General features: G+C 38.5%; 1 protein-coding gene across 1 annotated transcript in view; it reads left to right on the top strand.

Annotated features, from left to right (window-relative positions):
• Positions 1-15415, top strand: part of DNAJC1 (DnaJ heat shock protein family (Hsp40) member C1) — a 213886-nt gene that overhangs the window by 168928 nt on the left and 29543 nt on the right. Inside the window, exon 9 of the mRNA XM_036459795.2 lies at positions 12530-12649. Coding sequence (XP_036315688.1) covers positions 12530-12649 — 120 coding nt within the window. The remainder of the gene's footprint in view (positions 1-12529; positions 12650-15415) is intronic.

Raw genomic sequence — 15415 nt, 5'->3', positions numbered from 1 at the left:
ATAGTGTTAGATGTGAATACTACCCAAGTCTACAAATTCAGTGCATCAAAAGGCCTCCGGTCTTAAGCTGAGTCTGCCACTTACTGCCCAGTGAACCTGAAGGAGTTTTTTCAACTTCTGTAGGGTTCAGTTTCTTCTATCATAAAAGAAGAGTGTTGAAGTAAATTATCTCTGTGATCCCTTGTAATTCTAAAATCTTATTTAATATCATTGCTTAAAAGTAAACTATTGAAATGAGGTTGTTCCAAGAGAATATAACTACTAAATATGTTGCATTTCATACTTGATGAAAGCTAATTAGATTCCAGTGTACATATTGTATATGATACTAGTTACTAAACTAAAATTGTCATCTGTTGAATAATATGACCTTTGGCTAATACTGGGTGCCTGGTTGAATAGAATGGAAATAATAACTGCACATTTTTCATTTGGCCCATATGATTTTTTTTAATTCCTTCAATTTCTTATGGTTTTAGTAATTTTTCCTCAAGTATGATAATACAGTAAATTTTCTACCTGAAGATAGAATATTTGTTTCCTTGAGGTCACATATAACTTAAGAGCTGTCTATAATAATAAAAGCATAATATGCAAATCAACGGAACAGCTGAATGACCGAATAGCGGAACAACTATACAGACAACCACGCTATGACACCCATTGTTCAGGGACCCGGCCATCGCCCCATGATTGCCCTGCAGAGGGAGGCCCAGGCCACTGACTGGTGGGCTGCAGCAGATGGGCAGGGCCTCCTTCTGCCGGGGGGGGGGGGGGGGGGGGGGGGGGGGGGAGCGCAGCAGATCCATAGATCCATCGCAGAGCCGAGATCAAACACCCCAAAGAGAAAGGCCCAGGATCCATCACAGAGCCCTGGCTGGGCGGGCAAGGACCTACCTTTTTGGGGCGATTGATCATGGGGCTCATGGACCGTGAGAGGGCACAGGCCAGGCTGAAAGACCCTGCCCCCCAGTGCATGAATTATGTGCAGCAGGCCTCTAGTAAGTCTGTAAATAAAAATGTACACTGAGACATGAAAATGTCTCTTTGGTAGACATCTAACTTTACTCAGTAAGAGATCTACATTTTGAGCATCACCAACCCTGGGAGATCTCTCTGAAAGAATGAAAGCAGCTAAGGCCCACTTCCAAAACCTCAGGAACCTTTTATTGTCATTTCCAAATAGACTTGAGGTCGGCAAGATAGACTACAGAAAAGGCTGAGTGGTGTAGTCCTGCTATGTAGTGTGCAAACTCCTCTAGAGTTCATCCTCATTAATAGGCAATAAAAGGAAGGGCCATTCACTACCTAATTGATTATATAATTTGGCCAATATGTTCACCACAGGTTCACGTGGACTTCCCTCGAATCCCTGTAAGCCTTCGTCCTTCCTCTTTCAGAAAGTCATATTCCTGTCAGAATTCCATTCTTGTCGCCAAAGCTGTCAAAAGCTATAAAGAGTTGGAGATTTTACTTGCAAGCAAATAAGTTAGCCTGCCACATTTTATGCATGCTGTTAGAAGACACAAGACTCCAAGATCAGAGACCAAGGACATTTTATTACTCTAGCAATTGCAGTAGCTTTTTTATTTTGGGTCCCTTGTCCAATTCCCACAGAACAATACCAAGAGGGTCAGTTGACCTACATAATCAATGAGTTATGTATGTCACAGAAGGAGGAATGCTGAACTTAGCAAATTCAAGTCTTTTATAACAGACTAGTAAGCATGGCTGCCCTCTTCTCCAGAGGGAGACATTATCTTCACTTACTAGACAGTAAGAATGACCCTTAACTTGAGGGAGACACTAGCCTTACTATCACTGCTTATCTGCTGGGATCCTTGAATGCCCGCACAACTTGACAGTTGGCTTTCTCCAAGGAACATAATCCAAAAGAGAACAAGGCAGAAGTTTCTATCTTTTATAACTGATCCTTGAATGTCACGCTGTTTTTCACAATATCCTGCAGATTAAACAGGTCAGCTCTAGTCACTGTGGAAGGGGACTGCACAGGGTGTTAATACTAGGAAATGAGAATCATGTGGGACCATCTTGGAGGCTTGAGCATATGGCCATTAAGATAGGTCATAAAGGCCACAACGTAAGTCTTAATAAATTTAAGAAGATTCAAATCATATCAACCACCTTTTCATACCACAATAATATGAAACAAAAAGCCATTTACAATAAGAAAACTGGAAAATTGATTGCAAATCATATATCTCATAAGGGGATAATATCTAAAAGAACTCATAAAACTCAACAGGAAAAAAATCTCATTTAAAAATGGACAGAGGGGCCTTGCTGAGTAGCTCAGTTGCTTAAAGTGTCATCCCAGTACACCAAGATTGCCAAGGTTGCAGGTTTGATCACAGGTCAGGGCACATACAAGAATCAACCAATGAATACATAAATAGAACAACAAATCCAATTTATTTCTCTCCCACCCCTCTTCCTTCCTCTCTCTAAAATTAATTTTTTTTTTTAAATAATTTTAGCTGAAACCGGTTTGGCTCAGTGGTAGAGCGTCTGTCTGCGGACTGAAGGGTCCCAGGTTCGATTCCGATCAAGGGCATGTACATTGGTTGTGGGTACATCCCTAGTCGGGGGGCGTGTGCAGGAGGCAGCTGGTCAATGTTTCTCGCTCATCGATGTTTCTAGCTCTCTGTCCCTCTCTCTCTCTCTCTCTGTAAATAAAATATATTAATAAATAAATAAATAATTTTAATGGCCAGGAGGACAGGCAACCATATTTCCCTCACATGCCTGAATGGTGCAGAGCCCTCCCTTTGTGCAGCCAGGTCTTGGTTCCTTTTAGCCTGGTAAACTATACTTGCTTCCCCCTGACAACTCCTGAGACCCCACCCAAATACAAAAGTCAGGGCAACCAGTGGGGGCAGCTAGAGTTGGTATACCTGGGCCATTTGCTGAGTGGCCTCAGACCCAGCACTGGATTAGGTTTGAGCCTGTATCAGTCTGGCAAGCACCACTCACCCCTACCTGGTGACTCACTGCAAACCTGCCTCCTCCAAACCAAGTCCTGCCGAAGGCTCTCAGTGACAGCCTGTCAGCAGCCAGCAGGCAGAGGCAGATCTCAGGGTGCCTTTGGGACTTTTGCTAGCCTGCCCCTGGGCCTGGTGCTGGTAAGAGCTGGCCTTGGTACATAGCTTGGTCCCTGTCGTGCACACCCAGGTCCAGCAGAGGCAGCCCCGGACTGTGGATCACTTTACAACTCCAAAGAGGGGCCAGTGCCCTTCACAGCAGGATCTGGCATTGGCCTGCACCAGAGTCCCTGCCAAGAGGCTCCAGAACCAATACGCATAGTGCTCAGCTTCAGGCGTCAGAGCAGGATCTAGTGGCTTCACAGGTGTCAGATCCAAAGGGAGATCTTGGCAAAACTAGATCCTGCTGAGGCGAATTCTGCTTCATGTGGTCAGCACCTGCACAGCAGCTCATACATTGTGGTCGAGGTCAGCCAGCCTGAGGGTCGACCCAACACACAAACGGGCCAGTAGCAATCAAGAGTCAGTTACAACGAAGAGCCCACATAACATACGCAGGGGACATTCCTGGAACACCACTATCAGGTGACCAAGGACATACTATTGTACATAAGGCCACCCTGCCAAGACTGGGAGTCATAGCACATGTACATATCACATAGAAACAAAGAGGCCTCCAAAATTGGGAGACAAGCATGACCCCAGCGGGGGGAAAAACAAAACAGGAGAACTCCAGCAATTCCACCAGGAGATATTTAGATATTTATCCAAAAGAAATTAAAACACATGATCACTAAGGCAGTTATAAACAAATGCCTGTAACAGCTGTATTTATGTACACTAGAACCAAGAGCTGGCAGCTACCCACATGTCCATCAGTAGAAGAATGGATAAACAGATTGTGATACGAATCACTTTTCTGATGTGCATTGTGAATAATTGCTCCTAGTGTGTGGCTTTTCCTATCATTTTTAAAAGTTTCCTTAAAATTTAATTTTAGCAAAGAGCAAATACATATTTGCAGTTTTACTATTTTAAAATCATTATTTATGCACAACTGGTATTTTGACACTTAGAGAAAGTTGTCATGACCATTACAGTGAAGGAGTCTTTTTTTTTGGGGGGGGGGGGGGGTGTTTTCGGATTTGGTTTAGGGTTTTTTTGTTGTTTTTGTTTTGTTTGTTTTGTTTTGCAATGTGGACGGGTTCTAGAGGCTTTTGTTAGAAGGTGCCCGTTCCAAGAGAAGAGTTTACAAGTAAGAGCATAAAATATAGATTTAAGTACAATTTATAAATGAAAAATATGTTCCCTCTAGAACCCAAAAATAACCTAAAAGAAGTTGTAGGTGTTGAGAGACATAGTAGCTGTTTCTTGACAATGTCATATGTAGAATGGCCTTCAGTTTACCACATAATTTTCAGGACTTCAACCAAGGTGAGAGGCAGGGCCTTACACTATGTTGAATCAGTGGTGCATGCTCTTTTCATTAGCTCCATTGTATTATATAGCCTGAACAAGTATCAAGTGAATCTCCTCAGCGGAAGGTGCCATTATGTAATATCATACCTATGTTCCTGAAGAAAGCAGGATATAGTTAAGATCTTGTTCTTGCCCTGGCCCAGTAGCTCAGGTGGTTATACTATTGTCCTGATGTGCCAAGGTTGCAGGTGTGATCCCCAGTCAGGGTACATACAAGAACCAATCAATGAATGTATAAAATAAGTGGAACAACAAATCAATGTTTTTCTTCTGTCTCTTAAGTCAATAAATGATTTTTTTTTTTTTTTAATGTGAATAAAGCAGATCACAGCCCGGCTAGTAGAACTCAGTGGTTGAGCATCCATCTATGAACCAGGAGGTCATGGTTTGATTCCCAGTCAGGGGACATGCCCCAGTTCTGGGCTTGACCCCTCAGTGGGGGTGTGTAGGAGGCAGTTGATCAATGATTCTCTTTCATCATTGATGTGTCTATCTCTTTCTCCCTCTCTTTTCCTCTCTGAAATCAACAAAATATTTTTTTAAAGCAAGATAAAAGGCTTACAAAAGCAAATTACATTTTAAAAAATAATAAAAGATCTTACACTAAAAAATTGTATGTGATGACAGGTTGTGGAGGTACCCTATGGTAGCTGGGTAAAAGTTTATCATGTCTCTTTGGAGGAGAGGGCAGATTGCAATCAAGAGGCTGCTGAAATGGGCACTGAACAAAAGATATTCACCAAATATATAATTGCAAAATATTCTCCAGTTGCTGATTGGATGAAGTCAACAGTAATTGTAACAATATTGGCCAGGGAGCCCTTAATGAGGCCAACAGTGTGAAGGTGAGATAATCGACTATGAGACACTATTCATTCTTCCCAAGTTTAAGAGTAGGCCAAATTGGGATGTTAAAAGGCAAACCAGTGGGGATAAATATGACTTGTATAATGGGTCTCTTTTTTTTTAAATATATTTTATTGATTTTTTACAGAGAGGAAGAGAGAGGGATAGAGAGTTAGAAATATCAATGAGAGAGAAACATCGATCAGCTGCCTTTTGCACACCCCCTATCGGGGATGTGGCCTCAAACCAAGGTACATGACCTTGACCGGAATCGAACCTGGGACCCTTCAGTCCGCAAGCCGAGGCTCTATCCACTGAGCCAAACCGGTTTCGGCTGTATAATGTATTTCAATCATTAAAAACTCTGCTTAATTTATATTGAGCCGTATCAACTATTTTAAAAGGGAGGAGGAAGTCCTACAGGTTTCATTTTACCCCACAGTTCGATTCTTAGGGCACATGCCTGGGTTGTGGGCTCAATCCCCAGCAGCTGATCAATGCTTCTCTTTCATCCTTGATGTGTCCATCTCTCTCTACCCCTGAACTCAATTAAAATTTAAAGGAGAGAGAGAGAGAGAGAGAGAGAGAGAGAGAGAGAGAGAGAGAGAGAGAGAGAGAGAGAGAGAGAGAGAGAGAGCGCGCGCGAGCACGCGTGCACACGCGATGTACATGTGCTACAAGAGGTGCGTTTCACATTGAAAGACAACATACAGTCTGAAAGTAAAAGGATGGAAAAAGATGTTACATGTGAATGGAGACAAAAAGAAGGTAGGTTAGCAATACTTATATCAAGCAAAATAGATTGTTGTTACTTTTGTATCAAGATAAAGAAGGGCATCGTAATTATAAAGGGACCAATCCAACAAGAGGACATAAAGCTCATAAACATCTATACTCCCAGACATAGGAACACCTAAGTATATGAAGCAAATATTGATCGACATAATGCAGTCATAGTAGGGTACTTTAACACCCTGTTGACATCAGTGAATAGATTGTCCAGACAGAAAATCAGTAAGGAAACAGTAGCCTTAAATGATAGTTGACCAGATGGATTTGATTTTTTTTTAATATATTTTGACTTTTTACAGAAAGGAAGGGAGAGGGATAGAGTTAGAAACATCAATAAGAGAGAAATATTGATTCACTGGGGATGTGCCTGCAACCAAGGTACATGCCCATGACCGGAATCGAACCTGGACCCTTCCTCAGCCCATAGGCCGATGCTCTATCCACTGAGCCAAACCAGCTAGGACTAGATTTGATATTTTTTTAGAACATTATAGCAATACAGGACTACTTCAAGAAACAAGGAAAGTCTCAAGTAAGCAATCTAAACTTTCATCTAAAGCAGTATTTCCCAAATAATGGTGTGTGTTCCCCCAGGGGTACGGGAAGAGTTTGGTGGGGGTACGTGTTGCACCGGAGTTTGGTGGGGATATGCACTGCACCGTGCTTAGCTGTGCCTAATTCTACGTTCTCATGAGTACAAGGGGTACTCAGTGTTACGAAAATTATAGAAGGGGTACACATATGTCAAAAGTGTGGGAAACACTGATCTAAAGGAACTAGAAAAGTGACAAACAAGTAGGAAGAGGAAATAAAGATTACAGCAGAAACAAAATAGTCTAATAAAATAGAAAAGATGAATGAAATAAAGAGCTGGTACTTTGAAAAGATAAACAAAATTGATAAACCTTTAGCCAGACTCATCAAGAAAAAAAGAGGATGCCCAAATATAATAAATCAGAAATGAATTATTGTAAATCAGAAATATAATCAGAAATGAATTGGTGTGCGGATGATCGAATAAATGTATAATCCCTCACCATTGTGGCCTCTTTTGCTGCTTCTGCTTCTCAAGTGCTGGGAAGCAGGAGTGAAGCAGAAGGAGCAAAAGAGCAAAAGTTTCTTTGGGGATTTTAACGAGAAGCTTAACCAATGAATCTTTCAGGATTTCACCTGCTTGCAGTGGCTCCACCCCTCTCACCAGTCCATGGTTTCCCAGGCTAGACTGACAGGCAAGCATCTTCCCAGTGTAACCCTGACTTCACTGCACATGTGCCATCTTCCCCTTCGTTGGAATCCTTTCCCCAGTGACCTGCAAAGAGTGGATCAGGGGTTTTCTGGGAAGCATGAAGTTCCTGCTTCCTGCTGAAGTTGCCCAGATGATCATGTCCTTTGCTTTCTTTCTATCTATACTAGGGGTGTCGAACTCAATCAGAGAAGGGGCCAAAATCTAAAATCCAGCCTAAATCGCGGGCCGAAAGGTTTACTGAACAGTCATAAACTGTCATTGTGATGGAAACGCAGCGGAGTGCAGTGATGACAGCGCGGTGCGGGCCACATTACAAGGCCTGGCGGGCCGGATTTGGCCCGCGGGCCTTGTGTTTGACACATGTGATCTATACATATAAAAGGCTAAGTGACCATTGCAACTGGATGGACAACTGAACAGGTTGCATGGGGAAACTAGGCCAGCAGGGGGGTTAGTGAGGGGCGACCTGGCCAGTTGAGGAGGGAGGGCAGTTGGGGATGACCAGGCCAGCAGGGGTGGGGGGCAGTTAGGGACAATCAGGCAGGCAGGTGAGCAGTTAGGAGCCAGTGGTCCTAGATTATTGTGAGAAGGATGTCCCAGATTGGACAGGGTGCAGACTGGACGGAGAGGACCCCCCACCCTTCATGCACCAATTTCATGCACCTAGCCTCTAGTTATTAATAACTAGCTAGTTAAGATGGTGGCAGTGCCACCCCAAAGAACACACTTTACAATCACTGGTCCAGGTGGGATCTCTTTTTTTGGCAAGGCAGCTCATCATAGATGAGGAGACCTTGTGGACACACTTGAAATACTGAGTGTGCTAAAAGATCACAACAGTAGAACGATAGTTTGGGATGAGTTGCAAACTTTCGTCAAAGAGTTTCTCTTCGTAAGAGTGAAAAGATATTTAAAGTGATTTGTTTTTAATTCTGTTACTGGCTTTTTTTTTTTTTTTTTTTTTTTATATACCTTTTCTTTACATATATAGTGAAATTTGAAAGGAAAATGTGTAGCCAAAAGCCAAATTGACATTCTAAAACACAAAGTCAGTATAGGACATAGAATTAGAGGATAGCATATCATTCACTTACTAGATATATCAACCACATCATTAGATATACATCTAATATTTTAACTGGATAATGTTATATAAGGATATTATTTCTTAGGTAACATATCTGGGAAGTGTCAATGTAAGAAATATCCAAACCTGTACATTATGAGTTTATTTACATCAAACTGATGACAATTGCCAGAAAGCAAAATCTCAGCTGATTGAGAAAATGCTCCTTATTTTATACATTGAAAGCAGGGGGGAGGGGGGGAAATGGAGGAAGTATCTCTGGGATTGGATAAAAGGTAAAACATTTGTGGGTATAACATAGTTAACAGTCAATAATTAGCATGATAATACTAACAATGAGGGCATTTATGATCTCTGCTCTGGTTTGGTTGTGCTTTGAGGGGTCCAGAAAAAAGGAAATTGCTTTGATATTCCAAGGTTACTGTTATCGGATATGTTACCTTAATTGCAAACAAAAAACGAAACAAAACAAACAAGATAACAGGCTCAGTTAAAGTAAAGATTGATCTTTGTTAGGGAAAAATACCCACCTAGGACATGACTACCAGCTATGAACTGGTTTTAGTTAGAAAGTTTCACTTTCAGACCATTCTGTGTCCTTACCTTAGGTCTGGAGTTTGTAAGACCATCATTAGGCCTCCCCTGAGCTTGTCAGGTTTATCATGTGGCCCCTTTTTCATCCACAGAAGTTATGAGTTGAACTGAATCTATTAAAAACTACTGGGTCCAAAATTGCAACTTATTTAATTATATAAATAATTATTAACAAGTCATTTCAATAGAAACTATGTTCATTAGGGAGTTTCAGTATCTACTTATTAGCTATAAATGGACCTTTTGTCATTCAAGTATGAAAATAAGTAATTACATTTAAATTTTTTTTAATTTGGTCATAAATTTTCATTGTTAAGTAAATTGCATGATCCTTATTTTAATTAACATTTTATGTTCTAAAGCTGTGAGGGGGGAAGTGTTTAGATTACTTTAAAAATATAACCTGTTTTCTGCTACAGCCTCCAGCTCCTATCCCCCAAGCATAGTAAGAATTTTCAAGGGCGCCAAATCTTTGACATAGCTGGATTTCTGACAAAAATCTATTCCAAAGGGACTTTATTAGGGAATACAATCTAAAATTTCATATCAGCTCTTACTTTTGAATCATCATATAAAAATATTGAATAATTTGAAAACTTACTTTTTATGTCGTATTCAGTATAGAGATTTATCCCCAGAGTGGGGCTTTTCTGATGCAAAATTGGAATGCTCCTGTAGTCACAACAGCTGTCCCCGCACCATGTGGTGTCTCCCATTACTTTACTAAAGAGATGAATTTTTGGCCCAGTGTCTTGGTAATAATGGACACACATGGTTTTACGTGGCAAAGCCGTATGCTTATGCATCCATTTGACTTTCACAGCTCCAGTCGGCTCCAGATCGGAACAAGAAGAATACATCCACACCGTGGCCACCCTCCTAGCGGCCGTAACGGCTGGGGCACAGGAGGCTCTGTCGCCTAAAGACACAGCTAACTATTGCTGAGGAATGGCGCAGGCCCCGGCGTGCCTACAGCTGAAGGAGAGAGCAATGATCTGCTGAAAGTATTCTCTCAAAGGTTTCAGATTATGGTCCTAGTTACTACCCTGTTTCCCTGAAAATAAAGCAGTGCCTTATATTAATTTTTGCTCCCAAAGATGCGCTAGGTCTTATTTTCAGGGTATGTCTTATTTTTCCATGCACTAGGTCTTATTTTCGGAGGATGTCTTATTTTCGGGGAAACACGGTATTGATCTCTCTCAAAATTAATAAAAAATCACAGCCATGAAATAACTTCGAAACTAAAAAGAAAGATTGTTCTCGCAGTTGATAATTTTTCAGGATATCAGCCCAAATATTTAATTCTTTTCCTTCCCAGAAAACGTGGAACTGTACTTTTAGACTCATCTTATTAACAGGGAATTTAATAAAATTTGTAAAGCCCATTGCTCATATATGCAGCATATTTGGAAAACCATTCTCATAAAATAGAAATTATTTGAACAAATTAGTTTACTATGGGAAACAATACCTATATATTATTGGCATTTTAGACAATTTTGTTTACTCCAAAAATATTTGTTATAATTAGTTAGAAGTAAACATAAGGTGATTTTATTTAGTGTGTAATTGCATTGATATTACTATATAGTTTGAATACTATATCTCTGCAGTGTCAACCTAATGCTCTTTTTGGTATGACTTTATACTATAAGCTTATGTTTAAATTCTTAACTATTTAGCTTTTCTGAAATCAACTGGTACAGTTATTTAAAAGTTTCAATTTTATAGCAATAAAAATATACTTTTCCCCCTAAACAAAGTAAAAACAAGCAGAAAGAAAGAAAATCTTCAGTGTAAAATTTTAATGACCTGATACGGAAAATTAGATTTCTGATATCATTAAATATCAGAGAAATTTCAACCATACCCAATGTAGGCTACTTTCTTATGTGAATTTGTGCATGGATCTACGGGTTGTACTGATGAATATGTTCGAGGCTTTCAGCTTTTAGTGGATACAAATAGAATGATTGATAAAATCCTCCCTACTATTGGCTATTATTTACTGACTCTTAAGTGGCAGGTTGTATTTATGCCAATTTATCTGCTTCAGGGAACATTCTTGATAGCAGAACAAAGTGAATAAAAGTAGTTTGCTTTGCAAATGAATGCAAATGGGAGAGCCTTTGGGAAAGCCCTTTAACAGGGCAGTGCACTTTGATTATGAGTGAAGCTGCCATTTGGACTTGGTGAAAAGAGCACGCTTGAGCCATTGATTGGGGGAGACAGTAAAAGTCAGGAAGGGCCCCGTTAAGCTCGCGGTGAGGCAGGCGGATGTCAGTGTGGTTAGAACGCTGTGGGAGAATGACAGGGAGGATTAGTGTCAGGGAGAAGCTTTGCTGTAGCTGTGGAGATAGTCCCTGGGGTCACTCACCTCTGACGGTGGTTCTGTGCTGATGGTTCTGTAATGCTAACGCCCTGATGTATGCCTGTTCATTATCGGAAATGGTGATTAGAAAAGGTATTTGTCTCAAAGGTTTCCTTCTTTCGCTTCTTCCTCCTTTTTAATTAAAGAAAAATAAAGTGGGCTTCCTCCATCTCGCTGCTGACTCCTAGAGAATTGTGGTTGCTGACCCTGGTAGGGAATAGCTTAATGCTAAAATGTAACACAAAATAACTGTAACATGTTTGTTTATTAGATGATAATCATTTTTTTGGGGGGGGGGTCTTTTTTTTGCTTTGCTCAGCTTTGGGTTTGACCAAGTGGTCTTGCTGAATAAAATGCAGAGAATGTGCCTTGAATGTTTGCTTTTGCAAAAAAAAAAATTTTCTGTAATATTTCAAGGTATTTTATTATTCAAATAATAATCTGATTGACTTTTAGGAGCTGATTACCTTCTCAAAAATGAAATGTTGCTTTGCACAGACTTGATGGTTTAGGTGTTGGTCCCATGAATTTCTAATTTTATTTCTGTTCCCAAATTTTATAAAATGGTAACATTTGATAAGTTACACTTTTTGAAAATACATGATTTTTAGAAAGTTGTTACTTAGAATGAACAAAATAGATCTTTGTCTCAATTATGATTCTTGAACTCTACATTCTTGTTGACATTTTCATTTATGCTTATACTTTAAAGAAAACAATTAAAACCTTGTTTTTTAAAAAAAACTTTTAAGTGTAGTGACTATATGAGGCTTTTTAAGCAGCAGTGACATAATGCATTTCATGGGCTTTGCGAATGATTTCTCACTAATGCAGATCTGACTTGTCTTTTTTCCCCCAAATTTCTTCAAAAGCCTGACTTCACAATATTTCTACTTTTATATTTGGTATACGTAGGAAAATGTAAAAGGCTACTGGAGCTTTGCATTCTGATGTTAAACCTGCAACTCAAACCTCTATCTGAACTATTAGATACATTGTAATATTATTGTTTTTGCAGAAAGCATATTGCCAATAGTTTGTTTCGCAGGTTTATTAAATGTATTAGCAAACATTCTTTAAATTGTCTTTTTTTCCCCCTTAATGTTTTGCAGGCACCTGAATGGACAGAAGACGACCTCAGCCAGCTGACAAGAAGTATGGTTAAGTTCCCAGGAGGGACCCCAGGTCGATGGGAAAAGATTGCTCACGAACTGGGTCGATCGGTGACAGATGTGAGTTCACTCAGATTTGCATTGTATGTAGAGTGAAAATCCAGAAAAGCCGGCTATGTAGAAGGTAGACATAAATGCCTCCACCATTATCTTTGGAGAAAGGCTACAGCCCTTTTAGGACCTGGAAGTGAACCATTAACGAAATAAGCAAGAAGCAGATTTCAGCCAGTCCAATGACCCCAGTTAACAGCTGTTTAAGGAATTCTAGTGTTTAGAAACTTAAGCTAGTTCTGTATTTCGAGTGACTCCTTCAGCTTTGGGGCAAAAAATAGTTCTCAGACTGATTATAATTAGGAAAGTTATATTTCATAAAAAGGGGGGGAATAAAAAGAAGTTATATTTCATCTGGATCTTGTTAACGGAATTATACAGATTCCTTGGTGTAGGTATTTAGACAAGTGGTTTTCATTAATTAAATCAACAGTGTCCCTATAATGTTTGTTTTTATCTTAAGGATGATTCCTACCATCTATTTTGACAAGTTGTTTAAAATCCTTAAAGCACCACCCCCCCCCCAAAAAAAAAAAAAATACCCACACATCTAATATGACAAGCCATACCTGGCATTAAAAAAAAAAAGTGTTTACCTGAACAGGGTTAGAGTTATCACTTTGGGTACTTTTATGGAGGAAATTTAAGTCAGAGGATCTTATTAAAACATCTACCTCAGCGCCTGACAAGTACTACTCAGTAAATGTTTACTTGATATTAAGAAATTTTTATTTTTATCAATATGATCCTTATTTTTACAAATAATAGTAGTCTTTACTAAACAAGTTCTTTACTGAATTTATTTAAATTATTTTAAATAAATCCTGTAAGTCTAAAATATTTATAGGGTTACTGAAAGCAAAGATTCAAATGTCCTCCTCAATTCCAATATTAAATGTTGGATCTTTTCTGATAATGAACAGTTTAAAACTCTGAAAAATGATTAATAAGCACAACCACCAAACAGAAAAGCTTGTTACAAAAAATGCTGTTACCTTTTTGAAGTAAATTACAATCTTTTAATTTAAAAACAAGCTTATAGAACATATTATTGTCAAATTTTTAAAGAGTTTTAAATTATATATAGGAATGTTTTTAATGCCATATAGGTCTTTTTACTATAAAATCACTCTTAAAAAACTATTTGGATTTTATAAGATTTTTTTTTCTTTTTCTTCTTTTTCTTTTTTATGGCTTCAGAGTTAAAGTCTGATCATGTGGGAAAATAGCATTTATATCTTGTAACTTTTTTCCTTTTTTTTTTTTTTTTTTTTTTTTTTTTTTTTTTTTTTTTTTTTTTTTTTTTTTTTTTCTGTGTTTTATGAGGAGACCAGTTATCTTAGGAGACTGGAAAAAAGGAACCAGAAGGATACATTTTAAGTACTATGACCCTCTAATTATACAACTATGTGCTGTTAATATAATGATTAACAAAAATTACTAAAACAATTTTCAAAAGGTTATCAAACCATTATTGGCTTAATAAGGCTCAAATTTTTAGTTAATTGCCTAGTGAGGAATAATAGTTCACTAATTCATTGTCTCTTTTGAAGACAGCTTTTAACTTTTAAATATTTCTTTGAGGCCTTACAGTTAATAATGCCAAAGGCAGATAGGATAATGAATAGAGCAGTTTTTTACATTAATTTGTCATTATCATCTGCTTAAATTTTTCATCTATATTTTTAAGAGGAGAGAAATGAAAGTTTACTGGTAAATACTAAGAAAATACATGATGTAACCAATAGAGCCTTGAGATGGCTTGTCAGTATCATAGATCTTGAAAATCTAAACATAATTTAGAAAGTTGTTTTAGTGCAACAGTCCCCGGATAAGCAAAGACACCTTTTCAAACTTGTGCAAATTCATTCCATGTGTTTCAAATTTTTTTCTTCTAGAAAACTGCCATAGTTCTCTCTTTGCCAAAACTGAAGGGAGACTAATCTCTTGTCTGTAATGGATATTCCTGCTCTTATTGTAGAAGTAGCAAATGTGACTTTTTGAGATTTTTTTCCTCCAAGTATTAGTTCTATTTTTATAATACTAACAGTACCTTATAGATCAGTATTTAGTATATCAATATTTAGTATACCAAAATGCCATTGTAACTTTTCTTCTATGTCAACTATAGAGAGACTCACTGTATTTTCATTCTCTAAACATCATCTCCATAGTTGGCCTGTACATTTCATTTCACTAACTACACACACACACCTGTAAATTACTCTCTTTAAAAGAGAACAGGTGTCTGAAGACTCGTTTTAGTGAACACGCAGTAAATTCCATTGAAGCAGCTGAAATGGGTTTGACTAATACAGGTTCCTTTCCTAGAATGTTAACTAAAAGTTAACCACACTTCACAAGATCACTTTTTGGCCCATGGTGTTTATTAGATTTGTTTTCATTAAGTGTTTGATTATGAAAAAGAAGGCAAGTTCAGTTTGCTGTCCTTGAAACCTCTGCTTACTGACCTGATCACCTGGGCCAGTTCACCCTGCTCTGCACATCTGGTTTTTGACCTGTTTTCCTTGCTAAATTTACAGCTTCGGGGTTTGTTCTCTTTCCTTTCAGAAACAATTGACCTTTTTCAGGGAGGGGTGAGAGTATAGCCCTGGTGGGATCTCTATAGTCTTGATTTAGGTTGACAGATTACAATGAAAAATGCATTTAATTCCTCAATTAAGAAAGGAGTTTTCAGTGTATTCATTGTCATAATTAATGACAATTGCTAAATTTAGCACCAGCTAAATACAAGTAATGTTATTAGCTTTGTAA

The sequence above is a fragment of the Pipistrellus kuhlii genome, unplaced genomic scaffold (assembly GCF_014108245.1).
Source record: "Pipistrellus kuhlii isolate mPipKuh1 unplaced genomic scaffold, mPipKuh1.p scaffold_m20_p_1, whole genome shotgun sequence".
Classification (NCBI taxonomy): Eukaryota; Metazoa; Chordata; class Mammalia; order Chiroptera; family Vespertilionidae; genus Pipistrellus; species Pipistrellus kuhlii.
This window is presented reverse-complemented; position numbering and strand designations above follow the sequence as displayed.